This window comes from Zootoca vivipara, chromosome 17 (assembly GCF_963506605.1).
Source record: "Zootoca vivipara chromosome 17, rZooViv1.1, whole genome shotgun sequence".
Taxonomy (NCBI): domain Eukaryota; kingdom Metazoa; phylum Chordata; class Lepidosauria; order Squamata; family Lacertidae; genus Zootoca; species Zootoca vivipara.
Window position 1 is genome coordinate 37,262,178 of NC_083292.1, and position 25,846 is coordinate 37,288,023.

General features: G+C 46.7%; 2 protein-coding genes across 5 annotated transcripts; both read right to left on the reverse strand.

The window, feature by feature from the left end:
- Positions 1 to 874: 874 nt before the first annotated feature.
- Positions 875 to 10,817, reverse strand: LOC118075865 (intelectin-like protein). Of its 3 annotated transcripts, none has more exons than XM_035098224.2 (8): positions 10,666 to 10,817; positions 10,389 to 10,453; positions 7,129 to 7,293; positions 5,764 to 6,011; positions 4,449 to 4,607; positions 2,762 to 2,882; positions 2,388 to 2,491; positions 875 to 1,172 (listed from the first exon to the last, which is right to left on the reverse strand). In XM_035098224.2, the coding sequence occupies exons 2-8, from the start codon at positions 10,447 to 10,449 to the stop codon at positions 1,020 to 1,022; spliced, it is 1,011 nt and encodes a 336-aa protein (XP_034954115.1). In that variant the 5' UTR covers positions 10,450 to 10,453; positions 10,666 to 10,817; the 3' UTR covers positions 875 to 1,019. The 3 variants fall into 3 exon arrangements, with proteins under 3 accessions (XP_034954115.1, XP_034954116.1, XP_034954118.1); XM_035098225.2 differs by having other exon boundaries at positions 10,389 to 10,503; positions 10,666 to 10,787; XM_035098227.2 differs by having other exon boundaries at positions 10,389 to 10,503; positions 10,584 to 10,712.
- Positions 10,818 to 14,999: 4,182 nt separating this feature from the next.
- On the reverse strand, positions 15,000 to 25,535 carry LOC118075863 (hemojuvelin). 2 transcript variants are annotated; one of them, XM_035098222.2, is made up of 4 exons: positions 25,381 to 25,535; positions 22,359 to 22,542; positions 20,277 to 20,779; positions 15,000 to 16,384 (listed from the first exon to the last, which is right to left on the reverse strand). In XM_035098222.2, exons 2-4 carry the CDS (start codon positions 22,450 to 22,452, stop codon positions 15,743 to 15,745), a joined length of 1,239 nt encoding a protein of 412 aa, XP_034954113.2. In that variant the 5' UTR covers positions 22,453 to 22,542; positions 25,381 to 25,535; the 3' UTR covers positions 15,000 to 15,742. The 2 variants fall into 2 exon arrangements, with proteins under 2 accessions (XP_034954113.2, XP_034954114.2); XM_035098223.2 differs by having other exon boundaries at positions 22,359 to 22,538; positions 25,381 to 25,520.
- Between the last annotated feature and the right edge of the window lie 311 nt (positions 25,536 to 25,846).

The following is a 25,846-nucleotide window of genomic DNA, read 5'->3' on the forward strand; positions in this document are numbered from 1 at the left end:
AAACTCCCTTCAAATAATCTTTCAATCAAAACTGAAACTTTGAGTACTCAAAAAAAGGGGAAAGTCCATCCAGAAATAAAATGGCCCATTCAGCAGTGATCACAGGATGCCGACTGACCTTTCAAGTGAATCTCAAACTTCCCTGGAGGAGTAAAAAATCTGATTAGGAAGGGATTTTCAAGCCCACAGTAAATCTTCAAAAAGATCCTTAGTCTAGAGTTACCCTTACTTCTACAAACTAAAGAGGGGGAGCTTTGAGTGGAAGACAGGCCAGCTTTTGTTTTAAACGAGGATGACCAAAGCTAATGTGAATGCAATATGTTTTAACTGTTTTAAATTCTGAATTTTAAAGTGTGATAACCTGTCCTGGGGCCTGCTGGCAAAGGGTAGGTAATAAAGTTCATAATCAATACATTATTATTATTATTATTATTATTATTATTATTATTATTTTGCATGCAGTTGTGCCTAATGTACACACTTTGGCAAAGAACCACCCTGATAGAATGCATCACAAATATATACTTCTTTAGGCACAGTTCCTCCTGATATACCATTTTTCTTTACAAAAATTGTTTGGATGGAGAACTGCATCACAGAATTTGAGAAGGTGCCAATTTGGAAGGTCGGTTCTGATTGGTATAGTATTTCGGGAAGGGCAAATGGAACAGCTTTGCAACTCGAATGCAAGCTGATCTGAATTTCCACCCCCTTGTGACAAATGCCCTCCCTTCCCCCAAACAGCGATATTCATCCTGTTCCCCACAACATTGTAAGCAGACAGCTTGGTCAGAATGGAACCACGAAAAGATGAAACTAGAATTCGTGGGCAGCGATGCAATGCTTTAGTGCGCAGGTGTCTTAAATTTGGTGGGATGATGCAAGAAAGACTAAGACTCATAGGGACCAAATGATTGTATTAGCCTTGTTGACATGAGATGAGATTTAGCTGGCGGAAACGTCCTCATTCTCCAGTCTAATACTCTGGTGCTCAGAGAGAATCAGCAGCAGTCTTGGATTCAGCGGTAAAAAAGTAGCATTGCAGACTCCAGCAACTGTTTTGAAACGCTCCAGCTAGTGTGGGTGCCGTAGCCGTCCCAATCGAAGGCGGTGTAGTCGCCGCACTGCCGGGGGCCTCCTTCTGGAAAGTACCCTCCTCCACCGACACAGAACTGGGGAAAGGAAATTTTGGAGAGTCTAGCTCAAAACAGGAACAACGCAGCTCCCAAACTTACCCTGCCTCTTTTACTATTCTTTATTTATTGCACCTTTTTTTCCTGCAAGGTGAAATACGTGGTTTCCTTCCCCCTCTCTTCGTTTAATCCCCGCAATGCAACAACCCTGTGAGGTAGGTTAGTCTGAGAGGCAGTAACTACACCCCCCCCCCCCGTCGCCCTGCAAGGCCACACCCAGTGAGCTCCATGGCTAAGCAAGGATTTGAACCCGAGTCTCCTACCGGTAGGTCCTAGTCCAGGCATCCCCAAACTACAGCCCTCCAGATGTTTTGGCCTACAACTCCCATGATCCCTAGCTAACAGGACCAGTGGTCGGGGAAGATGGGAATTGTAGTCCAAAACATCTGGAGGGCCGAAGTTTGGGGATGCCTGTCCTTGTCCAACACTCTAACTGCTATGCCACGATGAGGAAACCACTATAAATACCGAATTTTTCCATGTATCACACGCCCCCATGTATAAGACGCCCCCCCCTTATTTTTGGGACTAAATTGAAAAAATGGGGGGGAGATTGTGTCCGTGTATAAGATGACCCACAATTTTGAACGTAATTTTTAATTTAAAGAACCTAGTCTTATACACGGAAAAGTACGGTAAAACCCTGGGGTTGCGGCGCTCATCTCGGGTTATTGGCCGAGGGAGTCGGCGTACAGCTTCCAGGTCATGTGGCCAGCATGACAAAGCCGCTTCTGGCAAACCAGAGCAGCGCATGGAAACGCCGTTTACCTTCCCGCCGGAGCGGTACCTATTTATCTACTTGCACTTTGACGTGCTTTCGAGCTGCTAGGTTGGCAGGAGCAGGGACCGAGCAACGGGAGCTCACCCCGTCGCAGGGATTCGAACCGCCGACCTTCTGATCGGCAAGCTCTGGGCTCTGTGGTTTAACCCAATCCAAGGGGGAATCCAGGGGCATAGGTAGGTGGGGGCGGCTCACCCTGGGTGTCATCCCTCAGAGGAGTGGGGGGACAAACCCTGAGCACATCGCCACCCCAAGTGCCCGAGCAGCTAGCTCCGCCGCTGGGGAAATCTCATTTTAAACCATTCCTTCTCTCTTCTGCCGTCTGCTGTTCCAGGTTTAAAACACATTCGGTTTCCTTTTCCTTTGCTAATGTAGCTGAGTCCCCACCCTCTTTCCGCCACCTTACAACTCACCGTCTCTGTGTTACAGCCAATGGCTTTGATCCCAGCGCAGAGTGCCACAGCAGCTTTCTCATGGTTGAAGACCCGGAATTGGATGTAGCCAGCGACAAATTCACCTGGAAAGACGAAGAGGCGGGGAGAGAGAACATAGTCTTGGTGGCTGATAGCAATTGACAGCTTCCCCCACCACCACCACGTCCACAACACATATTTAAAACAGACGATGCACATTCAACGTAGCTTTAAAGCACACAGCTTCTCCTCAAAGAATCCTGGGGATTCTAACTTGCCCCTCCACGAGCTACAATTCCCTTAACAAACTAAAGTTCTCAGGATCCTTTGAGGAAAATCCATGTGGCTGTATCTTCAGACCGGAATTGACTTGCCTCTGGAATTTGGAGAATAATAGAAGGCTGTTTGCTGCGCATTTCCAGTATCGTAGACGACAGGGACAATGGGGCCATTATTAGCTGGGCAGCTCCCAAGGCCAAACGTGACTGGGTATTGCTGGAAAGAAGAAGAAATGGGAAAGAAATGAGAAACACATTTTTCATATGTTTCTTACTAGCTTTTCCTCTAGACTAAAAAGTCCGAAACGTCACAACCTTTCCTCACAGGGGAGTTGCTCCACACCCTTAATCATTTTGCTGGCCCTTTCCTGAACCTTTTCCAATTGTACAATATCATTTTTGAGGTGAGACAACCAGGGCCGTCTTTAGCACATCGGGCGCCCTGGTGCAGGGATCCCTCGGGCGCCTCCCACTCTTTAGAAAAACAAAACTCTGCACCTCCAGCTCTTCCCCTCCATTTTTTTTAAAAAAGGAAAGCTGTTACCTTCCCTGGAGGAGCGTGCCGTCTCCTCCGGAAGGCCTCGGGGCGACGCCTCGGCTGAGCCGAGAGCCACAGGGCCGGGAAGGGAGAGCGCGGCCTGCAGAGAGGCCCGGTGTCCCGGCCCCGCGGAGCCAGCAGGGAGAGCCCCGCTCCTTCAGTCCGGAGCCGTCCCGCCAGCAGCAGAGGCCAGATGGGCGCCATGGAGCCAGCGGGCAGCGGGGAGAGTCCTAGACTGTGGGAAAGCATCCGAGCCTTCCCGCCAACAGGAACGCCAATGAAACGCAGCGCCGGGGTGAGGGATGACCCTGGCGCTGCAGAGCGGAACAGGGTCCTAGTGCCCCTGCTCCGCTCGCTTACCTCCCTGAGCGGAGATCCTGAGCGGCGCGACTGGCGGAGGGAAAAGGGAGGCCGCCGCGCAGCTCCCCTACTTGCTAGGGCCGCCCCTCAGCGCCCCCCTGAGCGCCCCCCTGAGCGCCCTGGCGCCCCGCGCCACTGGAGTCAATGGGCGAGCCGGCCCTGGAGACAACCAAAACTTGGCTGGACTGGATGGCCCTTGTGGTCTCTTCCAACTCTATGATTCTATGAAAACCGTGCACGGTGTTCTAAATGTGGTTGCACCATAGATTTGTATAACAACTCTTCCTCTTCTTTCTTTGGCGATCACTCGTAGCCAAGTAAGATCATCTTCCATAAACATGGTTTTAACGGTGAGTCTGTGAGTGACTGTGGAGGCCAATTCTGGATCCACACATTCTTCCACAGTGGGGACATTGGTTCCCGGGCAGGAGATGATCATAGTGAGGGTTTGCCAAGCGTGCCTTCCTCTTAGCATGTTTCTCCCTTTTGTCCTGAATTCAAGTGTCTTCAAAGCATGCTACACCTTTGGTAACGGCTGTTCTCCAATTGAAGCGCTTGCAGGACAGTGTTTCCCAGTTGTCGCTGTTTATACTACATTTTTTTTAGTATAACAGCATCATGATATTGGCAGTTTTAGTTGCCGTTCTTTCCCTAATGATCCCTAGAATGGAATCTACCCTTTTCCATGTTTTCCCTAATAAAGTCATAACAGAGGGCAAAGTGAAGTTGTGGCCGGATGGGAAACTAGACCTCTGAGATCTACATCTCAGGTCTTCAGGTATTTGGAAATCTCCTGCTCTCAAACACAAACCGCCACCTGCTTGTGAGATGTCCAGCCTAACTGAGGCACTAAGTATTTACTGTCCATTCAGCCGCATCAATTACCTGATAAAGCCTGAGAAGGTTCCCTCCTTCTACGGACAAGAATCCGGTCTCAGTGTGATACCTCAGGAAGGCAGAGTCACGCCATTCCCTCATGGGGGTGTTGTTTGGGACATGCCAGATGGCCATATCCTGTGCTTGGAGGTCATAGTAGCCTGGATTCTGCAAAGTATCAGAGGAGGGTAGGGGAAAACACCTATATATTTAGTCAGGGCCTTATTCTGCAACCAGAGTGCACACCGATTCCGCTTTAATAGTTGCTCTGTGATGCTTCCACAAGGTTAACACATTGCTGCCATCTAGAGGGGTGACGCCATAATGCAACCAAAGTGGAATGAAAAGTTACCGGTAGGCAGGAAGTTGCAGGCATGTACTGATTGGAAAGGAAGCAGCATGACTGCGTTAAAAAAAGAAGTTGGTTTTGACCTAAAAAGTGCTGGTTTTGACCTAAAAAGTGCTGGTGTTGACCAATACAGTCTTAAATGGCTCAGGATCACAATACCTCAAGGACCGTCTCTCCCCATGTGAACCAACCTGCGATCATTATTTGAGGCCCTCCTTTGTGTGCCTTCTCCATGAGAGGTCCGGAGGGTGGCAAGACGAGAATGGGGGCTTTTCTGCATTGGCTCCCCATTTGTGGAATGCTCTCCCCAGGGAGGTTTGCCTGGCACCTTCATTATACACCTTTAGGTGCCAGCTGCCAGGCAAAACATTTCTCTTCAACCAGGCCTTGGGCTGATTAAAATCCTATATCCTTTTAAATGTGTTTGCCGGGAGGAGGGGAGGTACTGTTAATTCTTGTTTTTATTATGCAATTGGTGTTTCTATCTTGTATTTTTATGCCGTGAACCACCCTGAGATCTATACCAGACTATGGCTGGTGTCTGCCTGCCTGTATGTGTGTAGAAAGAGCTTCATCTCTTATCTTGTCCTCAGGTAAAGGACCCCTGGACAGTTCAGTCCAGTCAAAGACAACTATGGGGTTGCAGCACTTATTTCATTTTCAGGCCCAGGGAGCCAGTGTCATGTGGCCAGCATGACTAAACCACTTCTGGTACAATGGAACACCCTGGCAGAAACCAGAGCACACAGAAATGCTGTTTACCTTCCCGCCACAGCGGTACCTATTTATCTACTTGCACTGGCATGCTTTCGAACTGCTAGGTTGGCAGGAGCTGGGACAGAGGAATGAGAGCTCACCCCCTAGCGGGGATTTGAACTGCTGAACTTCAGATCAGCAAGCCCAAGAGGCTCAGTGGTTTAGACTACAGCGCCACCCGTGTCCTCAAGAAGTTCAAGAAAGGTAACAGAGCCTCACCTTATAGTCATCACTCGTTGAGCCCACTGCCGTCCCAAAGGTGTTGTTATTGGCCCAGTTGCCTTCTCCACTTAGGTAATTGCCACTGTTCCCTTGTTGACTAGACCAGCGGTCTCCCAGGGTGCACTTCCCATAAATGTTGTTCTCGTGGATGCTGGCCACCAGTGTCCAGCCGCCTCCGTTGGTGGACATGTCGCAGAAGGTTTGGTAGATCTCACCATCCTCCGTGCTCAGGAAATACAACCCATCTGCCGATGAGCCAAACAGGCTATCATTAGGACTCTCACTCCATTGGAGGCATTGACTGATCACGTTTTGTAATCCTTGCCGTGTCTCAGGCATGGAGAGTCCTCCCCTCCCTTCGGTAACTCCACAGATAAGAATTAATGAGCATTTGATATATTTATGGTCCTTTTATTACAGCATCATGTCACAAGCACAAATATACAGCTCTCCATAAGGGGGTACTTGGCTACTCTAAATCCTCCCTCTAAACTCCACAACAATTAAGGCGCCAACAGGAAGTTCATCCCTCCCCCTGCCTCTTTTGCTCCCCGATACGTTCAGACCTCCCAAGTCCGCGGTGAGGGGGGTGGTCCCCCACACTCTCAAGCGGTGTCTCGGCTAGCTGCCCCCTCACTTCTGGCTCCCTTGTCATTATGTCGTAACTGGGTAGCTCCTCCCTCCCTAAGCTGCTCAGCTCCTGTCTCTCTCTCTGCTTCTGAACACGCTGTGGACAAGGGGGTGGGGTTGACTCTGTTGGGAATTTCATTCCTCCGTGCTGCAGATGTGTGATTGTTGTTGTCATGTGTTGTTGTCATGTGTTGTTGTCATGTTTACATTCCACAGTGTTGGATGTCATGGGAAACGCTGTTCTGTTCTGTATAGCTTTTGCTTTTCCCTGTCTCTCCGAGGAAGAAAGAGAGGGAGGAGCTACGTTTTCTTTGTTCTGTTATGTTTGATTTTGTACATAATAAATTAGGCTTAGATGTCACACCTCAAGGCTCAGCTTCTGTTTGGACTCTGCTAGTGTCGTGTGCTCATGTCCTTGGATATGGGTCACATCAGTGTGACGGGACACAGGAGTGATGAATCATCTCAGGCTGCCCTGCGTTGGGGGAGAGGCATGGCCTCGGCGTTTCCCAATAGACTCTTCCCCCTACAGCTCTCCATCAAAGAGAAGCTGGTCTGCCATAGAATGCTTTCCCCAGTCCTCATCTTCAGACCATTCCCTGACACTGTGGTGAGCACAGAATGATAGAATTGTAGAGTCGGAAGAGACCTAAAAGGGGCATTTGGTCCAACCCCCTTGCGATGCATACAAAGAGCCCTTGATGTGGCACATCTCCTTCCTGGCTTACCTACCTGGGGCTCCTTCCAGAGCCGTTTTGATTTCCTTGCAGCTCCGAGGGAGGGTCTGGAGGAGGTTTGGGACCAGGCCCTGCTGGTTCTGGAGGCAGCTGGCATCTTCCCATTTGACCATCAGCTTGAGGATGTCTCGTTTCAAGGAGGTGATGCAACCGTCCGTGTCTGTGAAGAAGGGGCTCCTTAGGGAGGTCCAGGGGTTGGTGGCGAGAGAACAGGGCCTTCCCTGTAGTAGCCATGCTAAGGGAATGTTTCCCCAGGCAAGTTTGACTGGCGCCAATTTTGTCATCATTTCAGTCCCAGGCAAAAACTTTTTTTCCCCCTAGGCAGTTTGGTAGAACCAATGACATTATGTGACATTGTAAAAACTCCTTTCTATTTATTTTATTTCTTACCTTGATTGTAAATTGATTTGAGGCTTTTAAGAATCCCCCTATATAGAGCCATACGACTGGAAAATCCCAGACATTGCTGGGCGGAAGTTTCAATATAGCAATGAACCGGTGACTTCCAATTTTATCGCTGGTGGAGACGGGTGCGCTTTTGAGCTCTTGCGAGCTGGAGCGGTCACTGGATAGTTGTTGGGGCAACGCAAGGGCTATGTGACCCCTAGAAAAAGCTCAGAGGGTGACTGTGAGCTAAGAAAAAACCTGCAGTGCATCTTTGCATCCCTCACCGATGGTGGAGGAGAGGGGGAACTCAGGCCACCAGAAGACATCATTCTATCCAGTGAGAAGCTCCAAACCCAGAACGGCATGGCAGCGGTCAAATTTCTATAAACTGTATGTTAATTTAATACTGACTAGCATTAAAACAGACTCAAGAAAGTGAACTGGAGAAGTGAAGAGAAATGGGTAGAGGAGGACAGAGGGAGAATGAAAAGGAAAACCAAAGCTGGAACACGCTAGCTAGTCAGGAAGCAGTTAAAGGATATTGGTGTGTTAGATTTGGAGGGAGTAGGCACTCGATTTGGATGGCATGCATACCTAATACAGTGGTACCTTGGTTTACAAACACAATTGGTTCCGGAAGTCCGTACTTAACCTGAAGCGTACTTAACCTGAAGCGAACTTTCCCATTGAAAGTAATGGAAAGTGGATTAATCTGTTCCAGATGGGTCCGCAGAGTACTTAAACTGAAAGTACACAAACCGAGGTGTACTTAAACCGAGGTATGACTGTAGATGAAAAGATGAGAGTCCACAAGGGTTTTATGGACCATATTATAAGGAAATCACTGTATAAAATATGGATGAAATATAAAGGGATCCTACAACCCAAAACACCTTGGTGGACCTCACCCTTAGAAATCATGACCATAAAGAGAAAGAATATGAATGGGGCAACATATAAGGTATTCTTGGAAGAGGGAAATAACAAGCTTAAAATGAAAGAATATAAGGAAGTTAAAAAATATTTGAACGATTGGCTGCAATATATTCAAATCAATCAGAAATTGGCAATGGATGAATTGGAAAAGGATTTGAGAAAGAAATTTCAAGACTGGTTGAGTACTTAATCCAATCTAAAAGTAAACGTATTTCCAAATTATACAATTTGCTCCTAGAATGGGAGGTAAAGGAGGAGCAAGTGAAGACAATGATGGTAAAAGTGGGCCCAGGATTTAGGGGGAAATATTATGATGAGCCAATGGGAACGGCTGTGGGAAAGAGATATCAAATTTACCGCATGCTATAATTTAAGAGAGAAGGTAATGAAAATGCAATACAGGTGGTACCTGACCCTGGTCAGACTGGCAAAAAATGTATAAAAACTGTAGTGATGTCTGTTGGAGATGCAACAACGGAGCAGGAACCTTTCTACACATGTGATGGGAGTGCAAAGAGATAGTGGGATTTGGGGAAAATATCTATAATGAATTGAAAAAGATGTTTTGATTTAGATTTGGGGGGAAAACCCAGAATCTTTTCTCCTAGGTATCATGTCAGAGGAAATAAAAAGAATGGTCAGACCAATGTTTATGTATGTGACTACGGCAGCAAGGTTATTGGTTTCCAAAAATTGGAAAAGCAGCAGCATTCCAACTAAAACAGACTGGCTATCTAAAATGATGGAATACTTCCATTTTGCCGAACTAACAGGGAGGATAAGAAGAGATATGGTACAAAAAGTGAATAAGGAGTGGGCTATCTTTAAGGAATACATCAAAATTTATGTGGAAAAAGTAGAATTTCTGACAGATATTGAGTGAATCCAGAAAATGATTAGTGAAAGGAGAGTACAGTCAAGATAGAAGAAGAGATTAAAGAAATAATGAAATGCGTTTAAGCTAGTTGGAAAAATAAAGTAGCATAACAAGAACGGCTGGAAGTCAAGTCACTTGGTGGGTGTCCATGTGGGGTAGGTATGTTGATATGTATAGTATAGGTAGGTATTATATAGAGTAATGTAGGTATGTTTTATGCTATGAATATAAGGTAGTGTGCTGTGTATGTGTTTTGTGTAAATGTAAATGTATGTGTTTTATATGAATAAATAAAATAAAATAAAAACAATGAACCGGAGGGTGGTGATACAATGACTACTGGAATCGACACAAGTAATAAGTTTTCTTCCAAAAGAGAAGAAATGAGCACTGAACCACTGTTATATGGCAAGTGAATTACAAGCAATTGTTTAAGATAAAACCTATTTGGAAGATAAACTACTTTTGCCATTTTATGGACGTTTATTGTTTGTTTACAGATAGCTGCTTTGGTGATACTATCTTGTGGCGAGGGTGGAGATTTTGGCAGCCTTTTGAAATGTCTGGGGAAACAATGTGCAAGTGGGGGTTTTTTGGGGGGGGTTGCTGAAATATTTAAGAAATTGCTCCAAAACTGGCGGGGGTGGTGGTTCCGAGAACTTTGGTCAATAAACTTTGGCACTGATGGGGGCATTCTATGTCTTGCATATGTGTGAGAGAGAGAAAGAGAAAGAAAGAAAGAAAGAAAGAAAGAAAGAAAGAAAGAAAGAAAGAAAGAAAGAAAGAAAGAAAGAAAGAAAGAAAGAAAGAAAGAAAGAAAGAAAAGGGGAACTGGGGCGGAGAAGGAAATATGTTTTTGTCCTTTTGGAGGACAGCTGTCTGTGAGAGAGTAGTCTCGAAATGTAAGGTAGTGTGGCCTTTCTGTTGGTTCAGAAGCAGAGAAGGAAAGGAGATGTCGGTGTGGTTTTAGGGAGGAAAATGGAGGCAAGAAAAGCTTCACAAAACATTCCGTAGCTAGTTCTCCCCTCTTCCCCTGTGAACATACATAGACTTACCACACTCCAAACCTTTTGGGAAGACAATCACGCAAAGCAGAATGGCCACAAGCCCCTTCATTCTTCTGAGTGGGAGAGATCAACAGTTTATTTCGTGAGAATCTCTCTTCACCACCTACAAAAAAAGTCTCTAAGGCAGAAATCCACATGAAGCTGGCCTTTGAAGAGTTTGTAAGTAAACTATTTTTAACTTACCAAATGTGTGGTATTTTTCTATGCTGCGGTGAAGCGTAGGTAAGAAATCCAATTAATGATAATGAATTAATTAATAGCTCACCCTTTCAGCAGCTCAGCTTGTTCGGAGTTTCTAAACTGCAGGTTTCAACGGCGGCTGTGGAAATGGAAGGAAAGGCTCTGGCATTCTGTGGACTGTCCTCTACTTTAGCCAAACGGACCTTAGTCGAGGATGAGGAAATCTAAGCAGGTGACCAGCAGTGACCTGGCTTGTTGGCACACACAAGGCAGGAGGGCAGTGGATCAACTGCAGAAGGAATCTTTCTTTCTTTCTTTCTTTCTTTCTTTCTTTCTTTCTTTCTATTTTTCCTTGGAGTACAGTGATACCTCGGTTTAAGTACAGAATTGGTTCCGGAAGTCTGTATTTAACCTGAAGTGTACTTAACCTGAAGCAAACTTTCCCATTGAAAGTAATGGAAAGTGGATTAATCCGTTCCAGACGGGTCCGCAGAGTACTTAAACTGAAAGTACTCAAACCGAAGCGTACTTAAACCGAGGTATGACTGTATTCCTTCCAGGGCTTACCATCTGCAAATTCTGCTACCATTCTTTCTAACCCAGTGGTCCCCAAAGAGGATGGTAGAGCCCCCTGGGGGGAAATGAGATTACCTGGTGGTGCTGAGAGCTAAGAAGGGGGCAGGGGGGGCACTGGAGGTGTAAATTTCTATCAGACTTTGGAAACCCCGTATCAGTGGATCATGTTCATCATTTTTGTTAAACTGATTAAACTACGTAGTTTTAATTGGATTTTGAATAAACATGCAATTAATTGTTAATGGTTTTGAATCTTATTACTTTGCTTCTAGTGGGCTGTGCAAGCTACTATTCTAAATAATGCTTCTTATAGCATATGGTGCTGGAGGAGACTCTTGAGAGTCCCATGGACTGCAAGAAGATCAAACCTATCCATTCTTAAGGAAATCAGCCCTGAGTGCTCACTGGAAGGACAGATCGTGAAGCTGAGGCTCCAATACTTTGGCCCCCTCATGAGAAGAGAAGACTCCCTGGAAAAGACCCTGATGTTGGGAAAGATGGAGGGCACAAGGAGAAGGGGACGACAGAGGACGAGATGGTTGGACAGTGTTCTTGAAGCTATGAACATGAGTTTGACCAAACTGCGGGAGGCAGTGCAAGTCAGGAGTGCCTGGCGTGCTATGGTCCATGGGGTCACGAAGAGTTGGACATGACTAAACAACTAAACAACAACAACATGGCATATTATTATCATTTTATTTGTTAAATTTGTATACCACCTCTATACCCATAGATCTCAGGGTGGTTCACAACATAGGGTAGGGGGCACTGGGGATGAGTTTATGGAACCAAGGGTGTGGGGGCAAAAAAAGGTTAGGGAGCCACTGAGCTAATGTGTACATAAGGTCTTTGTCCTCACAAGAGCTCATGCAAGGAGAGCTGGAGGCTGCTTTGAAATATGTAGGTGGAAGACAGGAGTGCCTGGAGTGCTCTGGTCCATGGGGTCACAAAGAGTCGGACACGGCTAAATGACTAAACAACAACACGTAGGTGTTGTGCCAGTAATAGCACGGATGGATGGGTTAGCAATATATCTACTGCTTATTATTGTAGTTTCTAAGTGTTGTACAAGCAAGTCGACCTAAAAATTTGTCGGAATATAAGCAAAATGATCAGTTGTTAGCAGAGAGAGAGAGAGAGCTTTCATGAAGAGGGGAAAGTCCTTAATAGGACCAAAAATGATTCTAATAATAATAATAATTTTATTCTTTGTATGCTGCCTATCTGACTTGCTTGCCCCAGCCATTCTGTGAAGGTATTAAAGATGCAAGAGGTGGTCTGCTGTTTTGCATCCTTGCCCTCCATGGACAGCTCCTGCTCATTTTCTTCTTCTTTTGAGGCATGCACAGATTAACACCTTGGTTAATCTGGGCATGTTATTTAATGGGAGAGGGACCTGGACTTGCCCGTTTTCACCGGCCCTGTTTGTCAACCATAGATAGATAGAGATAGAGACAGAGACAGAGACAGAGACAGAGACAGAGACAGAGACAGAGACAGAGATAGAGACACAACCGTAGATAGAGATTACATTTGGTGATTGGAGCAGAAATGAAAATACCCATGAACTGGTGTACTGGAAACTAGGAGGAGTGTCTGAATTGGAGATACAGGGATCCTCTCCTCTCTGGCTTCCGGCTGGACACCCTGTTTGTACGCATTTCATTTTTCCAACGGAAGAGGAGAGACACACACACACCGCCCTCTTTAAGGCGAGTTATTTTTAGCTTCACCTGTTGCAAGCCGGGCGCTTAAAGGAGCAACAGATGACAGGAAATGAAGGCTTCAAAAATAGATGTATTTTTAATGCCAAACACTTGAGGATTAACAGAGGCCGTACGGAGGCAGTTCAGGAGCGAACGCTGTCAGTGCTGGAGGCAGGGTTGGAGAGAGAAGGATATGGGAAGATGCCTCATACCCAATCATTGTGGAATCAAAATCTAGAAATGCCTCTCAGGCTACGTCACCACACACACACACACACACACACTCATTCTTCTTCCCCTTTGAAACTTTAGTTTCCAGGTCATTCCATGCGAAATCACCTGATTTTAATATTCAACCATGCTCTCACGACTCAGATTTTCTTTTTTAAAAAAAAGTATTATGTGTAGATACCTATGAGATAACCTGTAATTATTTTATTTTATTTTTAAGATTTTTTTGGTTCAAAATTGGGTGCAGGAGAATTTTTTGAAAATTTCAATTTTCGCGCAATTTAGGCTAATGCAATTTCTGTTTCAGTTTAGGAAAAAACCTCCTGTTTCGCTTTTTTTTCAACTGATTGGGCTTACTTTGGTATCAAAATTAAGCTAATTGCGGTCTCTTTCAAAATAAGGTATAAACATGGTATTAAGTGCCACAGAAAAGGGTCACCAACCATTCAAAGTGAATTTTTGTCATTTTATTCCCAGTAGTTCGATAAGCCATAGCACACAAACCACACAACCAGCACATGTTTCTTCCTCTTCTTCCTCTTCTTCTTCTTCTTCTTCTTCTTCTTCTTCTTCTTCTTTTGTAGAATGGGATAACCATGTACTTGTTACATTTTAAAAATAAGGAGGGTGTTTTTTGTGATTATAAAATAAATTGATTTTATAAAGAAAAAAATTACAAAAAAAATTGTACAGGTTTAAGGTCTTTGAGCCTGAAATAACTCATACATTGTGAAAATAGTTAAAATTCTACCCTCTTATGTGCCAACGTCATCTAATAATATAGTTTAAAAATTAAGAGCCCTTGTTCATTTTATTGTGCAAAACACTTCTGCAATGATATGGTCAAAGCTATTTTGTTTCCAGTACATATGATGTGGTCAATGATGGACCAAAAAATCTTTAAAAATTAATTTGAAGTTATCTCATAGGTATCTACACATTAAAAAATTGAAGAAAATATGAGTCGTGAGAACACATGGCACCAGGTGATTTGGCGTGGAATTACCCTTCCATGCACCATCAATAAGTGATACCAAAGACACCATCAACAGATCACATTCACAGTCTCCGCAGACAAATGCACCCTCTCTTAAAGTCTTCAACTTTAATATATTAATCATTTCCCCCCTTTCTTATTTACATTCCTTAATAATTTCCCAAAGTCCCTCCCCGACCAGATCTAATAGGTTTACCACAAGTTCGATTAGCACAAGTTATCTGGGCCTAAAGTTGCAATGAACACATCACCAGTATTACAGTAAGGTAAAGGTAAAGGGACCCCTGATCATTAGGTCCAGTCGTGGATGACTCTGGGGTTGCGGCGCTCATCTCACACGATTGGCCGAGGGAGCCGGCGTACAGCTTCCAGGTCATGTGGCCAGCACGACAAAGCCGCTTCTGGTGAACCAGAGCAGCGCATGGAAACACCATTTTCCTTCCCCGCTGTAGCGGTACCTATTTATCTACTTGCACTTTGATGTGCTTTCGAACTGCTAGGTTGGCAGGAGCAGGGACCGAGCAATGGGAGCTCACCCCGTCACAGGGATTTGAACCGCCGACCTTCTGATCGGCAAGCCCTAGGCTCTGTGGTTTAGACCACAGTGCCACCCGCATCCCAGTATTAGAGTAGTCTCCCTCATATCAGTAGGATTGCCCTGGAGTAAGCAGGCCGTGGTGTCAGGGCTCATTCCAGAGAGGGATGTTCTCCTGGGCATGCTACATTAAGATTTGTTGATTCAGGACTGCCCAAGCCATTTTGCTGCCTTAGGTGGAGGAGAATCATAGCATTGTAGAGTTGGAAGGCATCCAAAGGGTCAGGGCCATCTTAAGCATATCGGGTGCCCGGGTGCCGTGGTGCAAAGATCGCCCCGGAGCCCCCCCCCCCGCCCCGTTTACCACCGCGGCTGTCTGTCAGGTGCAGCACCCCCTTGGCGGCCCGGCGCCCTGGCGCCCTGCGCCACCCAGCCTTGCCTTAGAGCCGGCCCTGCAAAGGGTTGTCTAGTCCCTACACACACAAAAACCCAAGATGGTGCCACCCTTCTGGTTCATGTAGAGAAGGCTGTTGGATTGGCTGTTGACTCTTACTTCAATGCTAGCGATGGCGCCATGTCCTTCTCTGGACTTGAGACGAGCAGGTGAGCTTAACAGGGTGTCAGGCAGAACATGGGGCACACACACTAAGAGTGTAAGCAGGCATAATTCTCTGTTCTGCCCTATATTCGCCACTTGCAGCGCCATTTTCTACAATTATGCACCAACTGAAGCACAGATATCATTTGCAATCCATACTTCTCCCAATTTTGCGACGCAGCTGTCTAACAAAGAAGAAGTGTACAAATATGCATCTGCTGGGGTAAAAAGTGTGCATACTTTGGTAAAATGGTGTACAAGAATGCATTTCTATTAATTGCTTGCCAAAAAAATGTGCATATTAGGAGAAATTCTCACCAAAGTGCTGGCGAATTTTCATGAGGATTTGTTAAATAAATAAAAAATGATGTGGAAGTTTGACATGCTGAACTTAAGATTTGAGAAACGAGGAGGGGAGAGGTCAAAATCAACAGATTTGTCCATTTCCACCCTCCCTAATAAAGCTTGGAAGGACAGGGTACCCTGCTTCTGAACATAATCTCCATCCATCCCAGATTCTTACAGCTTCACAGTTTGTCCTGTGCCATGTTGCAATGCTGAAAGGGCCAACGTGATGAGGAGGAGGAAGGCCGAGCCCTGGGACAAGCAAGCTGCATCGCTTTGAAAGAGGTGATGCTTCTTGGCATCCGGGTGGAAGACTTTGGCGTCCTCCAAGGCAGCGTGTGCAGCCAGCGTAAAGTTGATGTCTCCCGATGTCACCACGTCAAAGACGCATGACTGGAAGTAGACGTCCTCCACCGGCAGCTTCTCCTTGCACAGGAGCTGGGCCTTCTGCGCAGGGATGGCCCCGTTGCTGCAGCAGCACTCGGTCTGGGAAATGCGCTGGCTGGGCGGGCAGCCTCCCACACACAGCTGGAGGTCCTGCTCCTCCGTGAAGGAGCGCACCACGTCCTCGGCCGCCCGGATGGAGAAAGAGAGCTGCCTCCCTGCCTGGCGCACAGCAATGGTGGTGCCGATGTACGTGGCGAGGATCTCCACGTGCTGCCCGGGCATGCGCTCGTGGATGCTCAAGCTTTTCCCTCCGGGTTTCTCGCCCCCGTTCGTGGATCCGTCCTCGAAAGCTGCCGGCAGGTTGTCAATCTCTGCCTGGTAGACTTTCTGGTCTATGCACTCCTTCATGTTCTTGAATATGATGGTGAGCTGGAAAGAGAGAGGTAAAAGGTAAGGTCAAGCACCCCTGGGCGGTTAAGTCCAGTCAAAGGCGACTCTGGGGTTGCGGCGCTCATCTTGCTTTCAGCCCGAGGGAGCCGGCATTTGTCCACAGACAGCTTTCCAGGTCATGTGGCCAGCAGGACTAAACCGCTACTGGCGCAAAGGAACACCGTGACGGAAACCAGAGCACATGGAAACACCATTTACCTTCCCGCTGCAGCAGTAGCTATTTATCTACTTGCACTTCGTGCTTTCAGACTGCTAGGTTGGCAGGAGCTGGAACAGAGCAACGGGAGCTCACCCTGTCACAGGGATTCGAACCGCCGACCTTCCAATCAGCAAGCCCTAGGCTCTGTAGTTTAGACCGCAGCACTATTTCATGCTCTCCATGTGTGCCCAAGCCACTTAATCTCCCTGACCCATTTATTATTGAGCTGACCCATATATTATTGAGCTGACCCATTTATTATTTTCCAAAAATGTGTACAGGGAAGAGAAATGCACACTGAAATCCTTTTCAGCAGGACTTTTGTATGTTTGTGGGTAGTGGGTATGTGTATCTGTATGTACATATACATATACATATGCAGATACACACACACACACGGGATGCGGGTGGCGCTGTGGTCTAAACCACTAAGCCTAGGGCTTGCCGATCAGAAGGTCGGCGGTTCGAGTCCCAGCTCCTGCCAACCTAGCAGTTCGAAAGCACATCAAAGTGCAAGTAGATAAATTTGTCAGGAATAGGGCCTACTCACAAGGAGACCCCTGGCAGAGACACATGCCCAACTGGCGTGTTCCCTGTTTCCTGGGCGATTGTTCGGGAGCTTCCGAGCCTTCCTCAGCCCCCAGACTTCCAGTGATTGATGTGGGAGTACATCAACACACTCTTAGCATCTACAGATACTTGCACAGTTGTGTAACAGACCACAGCAGTTTATTTACACGTAAACAGACACGGAGCACGGAACATGGCTCCCTCTCTCTCTAGTATCATCCAGCAAAGAGAGAGAACAAAGGAACAACAGTCCCACTTAGGAACACAATAAGACAAACACCCTGTCTACGTCACTTCCCACTCTGTGGAATGAAAACACATACAGTCATATGACAGACAACAAACCCATGACTGACTGCACACAGGGAATGAATCTCCCAATATGTATACATATACATATACATATACATATACATATACATATCCACACACATACACACACACAGGACGCGGGTGGCACTGTGGTCTAAACCACTGAGCCTAGGGCTTGCCGATCAGAAGGTTGGCGGTTCGAGTCCCAGCTCCTGCTCACCTAGCAGTTCGAAACCACATCAAAGTGCAAGTAGATAAATAGGTACCACTGCGACGGGAAGGTAAACGGTGTTTCTGTGCACTGCTCTTGTTCACCAGAAGCGGCTTAGTCATGCTAGCCACATGACCCAGAAAAAATGTCTGCACAGAAACGTCGGCTCCCTCAGCCAGTAAAACAAGATGAGCGCCGCAACCCCAGAGTCATTCATGATCCTTTACCTTTTTTTTTACACACACACACAGAGAGAGAGACAGAATCAGAGAATCGTAGAGTTGGACGGGATCTCAAGGGTCATCTGGTCCAGCCCCCTGCAATGCAGGAATCCCAGCTAAGGAATCTCTAACAGATGGCCATCCAAGAGCCCCCTGTGCTTCAGAATATACGTCCGCTCAGGTACCTCTCTCCCCCTCCTCTCTAGTTCTCCATGTACGAACTTGAAGAGTCCTCCTAGGGGACTCGTCGCTCCTTAAGGGAAGTGGTAGCATCAGCCCTGGGCAATTTCCCAGTTGTTGACATCTGCAGGGCAGCCACTTGGCCCTCTGCTCATACTTTTGCAAAGAATTATAAAGCAGGCGGGTTTTTCCTCGGCTAACGCCGCATTTGGTAGAAAGGCACTGTGGAGGGTTGTTTGTATTTGTTCTGCTGCAGGGAAAACCAGTCCTGTCCTTAGGGAATCCTGCTCTGCTGCATCCTATTCGTAGAAGATTCATTGGCAAAAACAAAAATTGGTACTTGCCATTAATTTCTGTAAACCAGAGGACAGCCACCCACCTCTAGTTCCCTCTGCATTCTCTTAGTCTTACAGAGTGTGGGTTGTCCTGGTGCAGATCTACACTCATGGTTTTTAACGTTAAGGAAGGGTTTTGATAACCTATATGTACACATGACATCCTACTTTAAACGTTCATAATGCTCTATTAAAATGCGACAATCAGCAGCAGGGAGACAGCTTTTCAAAGAAAAACAACAAAGGTAAAACCCGCTTTAATTAACAAGCATGCCCTGTGATGTTTTAGAATGATATACGGTATCTCAGGCATGTCTCATGATCTACCAATAGATCCCCGGCTGCTCGTGACAGATCGGGGGATCATTCCCCAAAAAACTCTACAACTCTGGGCAATCCTCCCCCTGCACCCACCCCATGCACACTCCTCCCTCCACTGACATTGGGTAGATCACTGCCAGTTGGGAGTAGATCGCAGTCTCTTGGGAGCTGGACGTGCCTGAATTATATCTAATATCGTTCTCATAACGTTAAAACAGGTCAGTGTAGATCCATCCCTGGTTCGAGCGGAGATGTAAGTGTGGTGTTGTGTAACTTCCCAATGTGTCCCCTGTGGCGTAATTTTTTTTTTATGGGGCACACTGACCACGGCTGTGCTTGTTTTTTTCAGGGCCATCCTTAGCTCTGCCAGATCTGGAGGGTCTCCTTCCCCTAGAAGAGGAGAGAAAAGACTTGGAAGGCCCTGGCTATCCAGTCCAGTGGGAGGGGTGAGACCCATATGAACCCCACCCCCTGGTCTGAGGCTTTCCGGTTCTGATATATACAGTGTTGGAACGAGTGTAAAATGCCTTATCACATCTTTGATCCACCCAGCCCAGTGGCAGCTACACTCACTGGCAGCCGTTCTCCAAATCCAAATGTCAGAATAGTGACTTGCTGTCTGAGACCCTTTGACTGAAGATATGGGCAGGTGGACCTGGCGTCTTCCCAGTGCAAAGCGGACCGCCGGTAGATCTTAGTTCTTAGAAATGCCCATAGTAATTATGAGGCTCTCTTCCTGGTCACACCACCTGTGATGGCCTGGGACTCGGGCTCAGACTCGCCTGGGGCGTCAGCTGAACTGAGGTTGGGGCCTGATCCTGAGAAGCCCCAGTCTGCTCAGCCTCCCCTGCAACAAGCATCAGCTGAGCCGAGCCTTGGTGCCAGATGCAGGAGATACCTCGTTGCCATCAGCCGGGTCGTCACCAGCAGCTGGCCCACTGCCGGCTGGGGCTGAGGCGGCTCTGGGTCCAGTAACCCACCGGCGTCTCCCGAGATGCAGCGACTCAGGGCTGATAGAAGGAGGGACCTGAGTACTCGCAGGAGGAGTGCCCGCCTCCAGGCAAGGCGAGGGAGTAAGTCGCCAGGGGATCAGGGTTCCCAGTTACCCCGTTCAAGATAAAAGGCAGGCAAACCCTGCCCCAGGTTGCAGGAGCAACATTGTTGGTTGCTAGATCCTGCCATGCTCCCCTGCCTGTGATCCTGACCTGCCTTAGTTCCTGGACTTCATACCTGTTCCTGATCTCACTTGATGCCCTGCCCTGCTCCCAGCCTTGGCTTCTTCGGACTGTCTCTACCCTGAACCTATAAACCATGGACTGGACTTGAACTTCCCCTCTTGGGTAACCACTGGGACCCATAGCTGCCAAGTTATCCCTTTTTTAAAGGGATTTTCCCTTATGCTGAATAGGCTTCCTCGCGAGAAAAGGGAAAACTTGGCAGCTATGCTGGGACCAGCACACCACCAATGACACAAGCCATGGGAAACTTTAATGGGACACCTGTAGAGGTCACAGTTTCTTACCTTGCTAGTAGCAGTTGCGTTTGATCCTTTCAAGACAGGGTAGCTTGTCGCTTGAACAAACAAATAGTTGTTGTCCAGGAGCGGCCAGGAACCTTCCACTCTGCACGTGTGGAACTCGTCGCTGAAGGTCCGTACGTGGGGGTCCCCGAACGTGGCGCAGTGCTGGTATGTGGGGGGTCTGTTGTGTTTCCGGGAAAAGCTCTTCTCGTAATCACAGATCTCTGGGGGTTCCAAACCCTGGTGGCCAGGGGATGGCGCGGGGGGCCGCCGCGGCAAAGCGGGCCCCTCCTTGGAGCACTTGTTCTGGATCATGAGGTCCTCGATGCCGTGGACGGCAGAGTGGTAGGCGAGGTCCCCGCGGCAGGTGCGGGCCGTCCTGCGTGTGCAGCGGGAGTAGGAGCGCAGGGTGTTGCAGTAGCTGGCGTGCTTGTTGGGGCCACGCAAGTTGAGCGTGGAGGCCACGTACTCGGAGTTGCAGCGCAAGATCTTGCAGTGGGAATATGCTGCAGGGCAGAACCAAAATAGCAATGATGTTAATGATAGGAACAGAAAGAAAAAAAAACCAGCCATGAAGATCAGAGTCAGTTTGAAATTTACATTTCAAAATTTTTGTTTAAACAACCTTAAATCAATGACTTCCCTTCTTCTCTTTCCGTGGTTCATTTTGCATACCATACATCCCTGCATATTTTACATGAACTAAACCATGGGTAGGCAAACTAAAGCCCGGGGGCCGGATCCAGCCCAGTCACCTTCTAAATCCAGCCCGTGGATGGTCCGGGAATCAGCGTGTTTTTACATGAGTAGAATGTGTGCTTTTATTATTTGTGGGTTATTTGTGGGGCATAGGAATTCATTAATTCCCCCCCCCCAAAAAAATATAGTCTGGCCCCCCCACAAGGTCTGAGGGACAGTGGACCAGCCCCCTCCTGAAAAAGTTTGCTGACCCCTGAACTAAACCATTCAGTAATCCATTATTACTTCCAACAAAACTTATTTTCACTGATGAATTTATCTTAATGCTACCAGAGTTTTTAAATGAACACAATTTTCATCCATCTATTCAGTAAGCATTTTCCAGTCTTCTTCTTGTTCTCTTATTCTGTAGGTTAAATCCGCAAGCTGCACATATTCCATCAGTTTAAGTTGCCACTCTTCTTTGGTTGGGACCTCGCTCGTTTTCCATTTATGGGATGACAAAACATGGGTCGCAGTAGTGGCATACATAAATAGTCTTTTTTGACACCTGGGAAGTTCCCTCTGAATTATCCCCAACAAAAAGGACTCTGCTTTTTTTTGGGGGGGGGTATTTTAAAAGGTAATAAATTATAATTTATAAGACTAAATTCTTCCGACATATAAAACAGTTCAGTGTTTGTTGCAGTGCCATGCTGGCAGGGATCCACTGGATCACATGGGGCAGCTGAATGGGGGGTGGGGACACGTTGTTCCACCCTCCTTCCTTGCAAAGATAACTGTGGAGAATTCACCAACACACTCGTACAATCACCAAGCTGCAGTCCTTGCCCAAAAATAATAGTAATATCCCAGTCCTTGTGGTTCTGAATAAGGTAAAGGTAAAGGGACCCCTGACCATTAGGTCCAGTCACAGACAACTCTGGGGCTGCAGCATTCATATGCTGTACTGTTTTTAATATTCGGTTAGAAGCCGCCCACAGTGGCTGGGGAAACCCAGCCAGATGGCCCATCTGGGATTATTATCTCACGTTATTGGCCGAGGGAGCCTGCTTACAGCTTCCAGGTCATGTGGCCAGCATGACTAAGCCGCTTTTGGCAAACCAGAGTAGCACACGGAAACGCTGTTTACCTTCCCACCAGAGCGGTACCTATTTATCTACTTGCACTTTGACATGCTAGGTTGGCAGGAGCTGGAACCGAGCAACAGGAGCTCACCCCATCACGGGGATTCGAACCGCCAACCTTCCAATCGGCAAGCCCTAGGCTCTGTGGTTTAGATCACAGCGCCACCCATGTCCCTTGTGGTTCTGAATAAAGGGCTGGTTTAAACAGGTATAGCAAAGGAGTCTGCTGGAACCAGCCAATGGCCTGTCAAGTCCTTACCATGTCTACAGAGCAGGAGAAGGAAGAGCGCTTTAATGATGAAACCAGCATTTGTCGAGCGTCCCGGCCTCATGAAGCAGGCGAGTCTCCCCATTCCAATCCATCCAGAGTTTATGAACGTTGCTTACCAGGATTGTTCCTCTCCCTCCGTTCTCTTTGCTTCCTTCTTTCTTTCAGTGGCTGTCTTGGAAGAAAAGCCAAATAATAATAGTGATGATGATGATGATGATGATGTATTATTTATACCCCACCCATCTGGCTGGGTCTCCCCAGCCACTCTGGGTGGCTCCCAATAGAATATTAAAAATACAATAAAAAATTAAAAGCTTCCCTAAACAGGGCTGCCTTCATATGTCTTCTAAAAGTCAGAAAGTTGTTTATTTCCTTGACATCTGATGGGAGGGCATTCCACAGGGCGGGCGCCACTACCGAGAAGGCCCTCTGCCTGGTTCCCCGTAATCTCGCAGGGAGGGAACCGCCAGAAGGCCCTCGGAGCTGGACCTCAGTGTTCGGGCAGAATGATGGGGGTGGAGACGCTCCTTCAGGTATACTGGGCTGAGGCCGTTTAGGGCTTTAAAGATCAGCACCAACACTTTGAATTGTGCTCAGAAACGTAGATAAAGACAGAAAAGAATATATACATCTGCATGATGGATTGATTTTCAATTCATTTATATACCGCTTGATTTTTATTTTTAAGAAAAGGACGCTTCACAACAGTTTATAAAAAAGAATAAAGTTAAAAACAACCGTTTAAAATATTCAAAATGTAATTAAAATCAAGAATACGCTAAAAAAAACCAAGTTAACTAACACATGTCAACATTCTGCTTGTTCAAATAGACTTTCCCAAAATGATAATGTTTTTAACATGAGCTAGAAAGAATACAGCAAATAAAGCACCTGCCTGAAGTCAATGGGCAGGGAGTTCCTCAGATCTACAGGCCACACACTGGGTGGATGATAGTATGCTGATAGTATGATTTTGATTGGGAGTCCCCCCCCCCCCGGGCCCTTTTCCTTTCAAAATAAAAACAATACAAGTTTCCGGCAAGAACTTTGATTTGCACATTTGGTGAAATTTGTGTTGGTGGCAATTTTTAGAGAACTTGCTGTTTTTGAAGATTGCACCAAGTCTGACTGGTAATAAGCCCTCCCCTCAAATGCTTGGCGGGGGGAACACTTCCTTCAACTGGTTGGACGGTGTCTGTCCCGAAAATATGGGTATTCCTTTTTCAGATGGTTGAAAACAGAGATGGAAGATCCTTTCAAGAAGGCAGGTGAATTTTGTTTTCCTTTTTGCACAACTATTATTATTTTTAAATAAAAAAAAACCTGCTTCAGCATCCCACATATAGCCCAAATATTCCCCCTTTGTCCTGTCCCACATGCGGATATAATATATTTCTTGACCCCTTTCTGCATATCCAGTGAATTATGCATTCATTGTTTTGCACGCTGCTGCTTTAATTTACATTCAGATGTCTTCATTACGCTCTCCTAAGTCATAAATCACATTCTGCATCCAGTTTCCTAAGTAGGTAGCCTTGTGTTAAGTGGATAGCAGTGCTTGATTTATAACATAGAACACAACTACTTTATAATACAGTCATGGGACAGCTACATAAGAACAGAAGTCGTTCCCAAAATATAGTTTTAAATGAGCCTCTTGCAGAAGTGCTTTATGCATACAAGCTCAGTCAAAGGGTGTGAGCTTGCTTTTGCCGGACAATTGCATTTATTCTAGGTCTAATTTGAGACAAACAAACTCTCATCTCCTCATCAACACAAATATAAGCCCTTCAGCTTCTTGCATTTTTGTCAGAGCTTAAAATCCCTGTTCACAACAATATGTCATGGAGAAGTATAAAGGAACAGTCATTGCTTTTGAAGAGAGGCTTGGATACTGTTATTTCTGGTTGTATATCCATACACACAGAGAGAGGGAGAGGGAGAAGGAGAGAGGGAGAGAGGGAGAGGGAGAGAGGGAGAGGGAGAGGGAGAGGGAGAGGGAGAGAGAGAGAGAGAGAGTCGGAACCCGTTCATAACTGGAGGTACCACTCTACACACACACACACACACACACACACACACACACACACACACACACTATACTAAGCTACCCTACACTGAAATGTTAAAATGTTTGGTTCTTTTAATTGCCCTTGAATCTTCCTGCCGCACTTGCCATCCCCTCCTGCCACACACCCTGGCACAGGGTTTCAGGCACTGTTCTCTTCCAACCCCACCTGGAGATGCCCGTGGGGATTCGAACCTGGGACCTTCTGCTTGCAAAGCAGGTGCTCTGCCGACGGAGCAGTAGCCCTTCTCGACGATAAAACTGCAGCATTTCACCACCACCCTGAAGGTAGATGACGCGGTGCCCCTTTGGGCATTTCTCAAGAAGAGTGGGTATGTTCGAGAGCATAACAGCAAGCCCAAACTGGGTTTAATGCATCTTCCCTCTGAGCCGCAGCAACTGACACAAATGCTTTGCCTCGCGGAGAACGGAGGTGAGTTGATATCATCGAAAGCCATCAATGAATCAGCACCAAGGCCTGGAAGAATCAGCACCTGCCTTGAGAGTCATTAACCCTATTAAGTTGCTCGCTCGCTCTCACTCTCTCATTCCGTTTTCTTCTCCCCTCCATCTAGTTTCTGCTTGGAAAAGGAACTAGAAGAATCAATTCAGGGAGCAGGAGTTTTGGGTTGGTTTTTTTTTAATGAAACACCACTCCATAAGCCTTGGCCACTTCGCACTACCTCTGTCTCATCTTTTGGCCAAGCCCCTTCTTTAAAGAAACAGATGTGAAGCAATGCACGAAGATGCCTTTGAGCATATGCAGAGTGCCCCTCTTTCACCCACTGCAGCCTGCCGTCACAAGAAAGGAGGAGGCAGCCTCCCCTCTGAGGATACATATTTAAAACAGTAGATATCTCAAAACGAAGTGGTATGTATCTCCTTCCATGTGTGTGTATATGTATGAAATGAAATGTAGAAAGAATAAACCAAAATGCTTACCTCAATGTGAACTAGAATGCTGCTTGGTCAAACTCCCCCTGCGGGGAAACTGCCAGCTTTCCTCCATAAACACCCCCAAAGGCCCCCAGCTCCTGCCTTCTCATGATAATCGAGGGGGAAAAGACATCAATTGCTTGTGACCAGCAGCCTAAAGACAGCTGAGCCTCTGCAACCTGATCTGTCCCCCAAAAGGCAAAGGTCTGCAGCAGATGCTTTAAAAATAGGTTGTAGTATTTTGGATCCCGAAAGCAGAATTTGGGGGCGGGCAGAAGGCCACATCCCGGAGGCGGCTGGTTTTATTTTAGTAACTGACACCTTGTATACACACACACACACACACACACACACACACACTTTTCCTCCCAATATTAATTAATTGCAGGTCATCACAAATGGGGAGTGATCGGCTGCTGTTCGCTGGGCCTCCGACTGGCCGCTTTGAGAACAGGAGGGTGGACTTGATGGG